The sequence below is a fragment of the Sinocyclocheilus anshuiensis genome, unplaced genomic scaffold, assembly GCF_001515605.1.
Source record: "Sinocyclocheilus anshuiensis isolate Anshui unplaced genomic scaffold, SAMN03320099.WGS_v1.1 scaffold747, whole genome shotgun sequence".
Classification (NCBI taxonomy): Eukaryota; Metazoa; Chordata; class Actinopteri; order Cypriniformes; family Cyprinidae; genus Sinocyclocheilus; species Sinocyclocheilus anshuiensis.
This window is the reverse complement of record NW_015548225.1, coordinates 378,151-383,042: the sequence shown is the minus strand read 5'-3', so window position 1 is coordinate 383,042 and position 4,892 is coordinate 378,151. Positions and strand designations below refer to the sequence as shown.

Below are 4,892 nucleotides of genomic sequence, written 5' to 3'. Positions count from 1 at the left end.
GGAAAGAGCTGGCGGCAGGTCAGGAGCCGGACAAGACCAGCATGGGCAACTACCTCTCCAAATTCTACGAGCTCTTCCGGGGAACGCCTCTACCTCCCTCAGGTAGATCATGAACTCTTTCATTACAACCCTAATAGGATCACTGGCTGTGTTTGGAATGGTAAACTAGTATACTACTTGTGACGAATACTTTATGCAGAATCAAGTACACTATTGTTTAAAAGTGGGTCGGTAAGGTTTTTGTAATGTTTTTTTGAAGAAGTCTCTTTTGTTCACCAAGGCTGAATTTTTTTTTTTAGCAAAAATACAGTAAAACTGCAATATTGTGAACAATTATTATAATTTAATAATTATTATAACAATTAATAATTATATAACAATTATTATAATTTAATAATTGTTGATACATTTTTGTTGATACATTTTTGTCAGGACACTTTGATGAATACAAAGTTTAAAAGAAAATTCTGTAACAATTTTGTAACATTATAAGTGCATTTACTGTCACTTTTGAATTGAATGCATCAATTTATGGCATCCTTGCTGAATAAAAGTATTAATAAAAAAATAATGATAATTGAATGGTAGTATACATATATACAATAAGGTCTCCTTGACTTCTTTGATCGGACTCCGGAGATTAAAAGAAAATATACAAATATTACAAAAATATTGAATTTAAAAATAATAATTTTTTTTACTTTCAAGAAGGACAAAACTTGCTTAATTAAATATGCATAAATACCTAGCATACTAGTATTTGAACATTTCTCCTTGCATTTTGATGAATTGAAAGTTAAAAAGAACAGCAATTATTTGAAATAGAGATCTTTTCTAACATAAATCAGTGCTGTTAAATCGATTAATCGTGATTAATCGCATTCAAAATAAAAGTTTGTTTACATATAATTACCTGTATGTGTGTGTATTTATATATACATATATACACAGTACACACACATATATTATGTAAACACAAACTTTAATTTTTGATGCGATTAATCATGATTAATCGATTTGACAGCACTATTATAAATGTCTTTACTGTCACTTTCAATTTCCCTCATCAGTTTAATGGATGAAATTACTGAATAAAATAATTAATTTAAAACAAAAGATCTTACTGACTCCAAACTTTGAACGATAGTGTACATGATCAGTTCAATTCGGTATTCAATATTCACTTCATTTCTGGATGTAATATCAGCCACGAATTGTTTGACCTTGTTCTTTACCACCCTGGGTTAAAAATACAAATATAATACAAATATATACAGTATACTTGCTAAATTAAATATGCAGCATTAATGACAACAATCTAGTATACTAGTAATTGAACATTTCTCATTGCATGTTCGTTATTTCTTATACTGTAAGAGTGGGCAGTATGCAGTGTATATTTGCGTAGTATATAGTAAGCAGTACACTTAAATTTCACATCAAACATAGACATAGTCTCATAATTCACAGACTTTACTGCAATAAAAATATATTTTCAGTTCCTTCAGCTCTCAAAATGTACATGGCATTGTTACATTTAGCCCATTAAAGGTGTTCAAAAATGAACCTTTTACACTGTCCAAAACCTATTACCTGCTTTGAGTGTGTCTTCCACCTAGTTTGCATAAGATGTGTCCATTAAGGAAACACACAATGCATTTATGGAAAACTCCTAAAGAGAAGCATTTTATCTGGCCTTTTGCACTCGAACATTTGTGTTACACAATTCCTTCTGTCACGCAGTCATGCCAGGAATGCATGTCTGTCTGAAACCAGGTTACTGCCCTACAGATCTGCACATCACCACAGTGGAGGAGGCCATAAATATTCCACATTATATATTGTCTGGCCTCAGAGACGTTAATACAGCACAACATATTATGTTGTAAAGTGATGTGTGTTTGGTTACAATGCTTATTTGTTGTAGTTGTTTATTCTCAAATGTCATGCAAATGTTTGTCATGTGGTTTATTATAGATTCAAAGCGAGATGGTGATGCAAATAATGAAAAATGTCCATCAGGTTCTCCCAGACCTGTTTCCAAGTCATTGAGTTTGCTTCAGCCTCGTAAACGCATACCCAAGGTAGTATACAATGGATTTGATTTATTACAAGCACTTTTACAGTTTCTGTTTGGTGGACTTTCTTATTTTGTTGAAGTTTGGACATGACCTTCTAAAGCAAAATTTAACTTATTGTTCCTTAGAATGACAAAAAGACTGAAGACAATGACGCCATATACAAGAGAAGACGGAAAATTAGTTACTTAGAAGAGGTCGGTATTATAGTATATAATAACATACCAGTAAAAGCAAGTGAAACTAGAACTGCTCTCTGATTGGTCCACTTCTCTTCCAGCCAATCAGATCCATCAATCAGAGTTCTTCTGCATCCAATGAGGTGCGGGAACTGAAAGAAAACAAGGTCAAGTTTATGGCCACTCAGCTTCTAGCAAAATTTGAAGACAGCACCGCAAGCTGCTCTGTTCGCAGACAGGTAAATACTATTTTGTCTGAACTCACGGCATCAGCTGAAGATTTACATTACATTTTCTTAAAGAAATCACCTGACAGTGAATATTCTGTCATTGTTTACTCTCTCTTATATCATCACATTTCCATTTTTTCTTCACTGGAACACAAAAAGAGCTATTTTGCAGAATGTTCTTGCTGCTCTTTTCCATATCATAAAGGTGAAGGCTGTAGAGCTCCAATATACACTGTAAAAGCGCTCTATATGTTTTGTGCGCAAAACTCTCTGAAGCCATACAATAGATTTTTGTAACAGACTGAATTTTTTTATTGTCATTCACTGAAAATCTCTGCTGGTGCTGTAAAGTATCTTCCACAAACATTGAAATATGATACGTCATGATGTGTTGTACAAGGTTTGACATCAAGATATGGATCTTGATGGTTTAAGGCATATTGGTTTCAAATTATATAAAAATAATTACAAAATTAAGGGGTTAACATTTGTTTTACATTTTGGCTTTCTGAGTATTTCTGTGCTTAGTTAATCTCTTCTTTCTCTTTTCTTCCCTCTGTCCCTCTGACACTGGCTTCCTTTTCTCTAAAACTGTTCCTGGCATAATGATTTCAGTCTGACTCTAATGATGAGAGGCCTCCAAGACCTCCATCGCTCGATATGACCGATAGCCCTCTCTTTAACATTATCAAGAAGAAAGTCCCACCAACCCCACCCCCTAAAAAACAGGTAGAACCTCCAAAGTCAGTGTACACCCACAAACAATACTTATAAAAAAGTACCATTTATCACCTGGTATTAGCTTTCACATAATCTAAATAAATTATTTTTTGGTAATATTCATCTTTTTAAAACTCTACACTCTTTAAAATAAAGGTTCTTTATTGGCATCTGTGGTTCCATAAAGAACCTTTGAAGTTTTCCATTCAAGGTTCTTTATAGTCAAAAAAGGTTCTAAAGAATTAAAAAAAAAATGTTCTTCAAAAGTGTTTTCTAAGAACTGTTCTTTAAAAAAGTTCTTTAGGGAACGTCTCGGTTACATGTGTAACCCTCGTTCCCTGAACGAGGGAACGGAGACGTCACGTCGGTGACCGGCAAATTGGGAATCTCGCCAGAGAGACTTCTCCACTTTGAGTGTAACTAAACGAGCCAATGGACATTGGCATGCGGAATTCGCATCTTGCTGCCACATCCTGCAGCGCGGGTATAAGAGGCAGCAGGTGCACCGCATTGATTCATGTTTTCGCTGAGGAGCTGAGCAGGTGACCCGGCAGCTCAGTGGTGGTACAGCAACTGTGGCAAACTGTGACACATGTAACCGAGCTCAGCGGTGGTACAGCAACTGTGGCAAACTGTGACACATGTAACGGAGACGTTCCCTTTCAGTCGGTCACTCTCTACGTCACGTCGGTGACTGACGAATTGGGACTCCCTACCAACGCGCCACAGGTGCTGCCCCCTCCAGTGCCCTGTGTAGGCCTCCCGAACCTTCCTATAAGGCAGACGATAGAACTGGGCTCTACACAGAGAAGGTCGACTACTGCTGTTCCTCGAGCAACCCAAACAGTAGGACTTGGATAACATTGGGAAAGCATGCCCTTCCTACTTGGAAGAGGCACGCTGCGGAGTCACCTCCTCCCAGAGGGGGTTGAGTGACATTTACTCATGTGGAGTAACCCAAAAGGGTCCTATTGCACATGGAAGTCTCTGAGATGGCTCAGGCTGCATCATCTAGAGATGGCAGAGCATAGCCTGCCAGGGGAAACAAGGCCCTAGTAACTGTACCGTGGAAATACACATATGGGATCCCAACAGGGCCACTCATATGGGCACTAGCCTCACACCAGATTTCAGGAATTCATTGGATGAAAGGCCTTGCGCCGGACGCTCCGCCACGTCTGGCCGCCGGAGTTAGGGAACCTGGTTAGGGAACTCTCTGGAGAACTAGGCGGTATGGACGCCGCAAGCCGACTCTGCACCGGGCCTCTCAGTGTCACTACCCGTTTGAGGTGAGAACACAGGAGGAAACCGGTTCGACATGTAGACTATAGAACCTAGCGAACATGTTAGGAGTAGCCAGCCCGCAGCTCTACAAATATCTGCTAGTGAGGCACCACGAGCCAGCGCCCAGGACGACCTTGGGCACACCTTGGGAGCAAGGAGCATGAGTTCCGGGAACCAGGTCCTGTTGGGCCAATATGGAGCCACTAACAAGACCTGCTCCTCGTCCTCCCTGATCTTGCACAGCGTCTGTGTGAGTAGGCTCACTGGACTGGGGGGAACACATATTTGTGCAGGCCCCGGGGCCAGCTGTGTGCCAGTGCATCCGTGCCTTGGTTAGGGAGTAGAACCACTGGCAGTGGGTGGTTTCTGGAGATGTGAACAGGTCTACCTGAGCAACTCCA

At 39.3% G+C, this 4,892-nt stretch overlaps 1 protein-coding gene across 5 annotated transcripts in view; it reads left to right on the top strand.

The window, feature by feature from the left end:
* The window catches only part of mical2a (microtubule associated monooxygenase, calponin and LIM domain containing 2a), a 75,159-nt gene that overhangs the window by 51,879 nt on the left and 18,388 nt on the right, over window positions 1-4,892 (top strand). For all 5 annotated transcript variants that reach the window (XM_016441390.1, XM_016441389.1, XM_016441388.1 and 2 more), the window contains exons 13-17: window positions 1-102; window positions 1,978-2,084; window positions 2,207-2,275; window positions 2,359-2,496; window positions 3,103-3,216. The exon at window positions 1-102 is cut by the window's left edge and continues 113 nt beyond it. In XM_016441390.1, coding sequence (XP_016296876.1) covers window positions 1-102; window positions 1,978-2,084; window positions 2,207-2,275; window positions 2,359-2,496; window positions 3,103-3,216 — 530 coding nt within the window. The remainder of the gene's footprint in view (window positions 103-1,977; window positions 2,085-2,206; window positions 2,276-2,358; window positions 2,497-3,102; window positions 3,217-4,892) is intronic.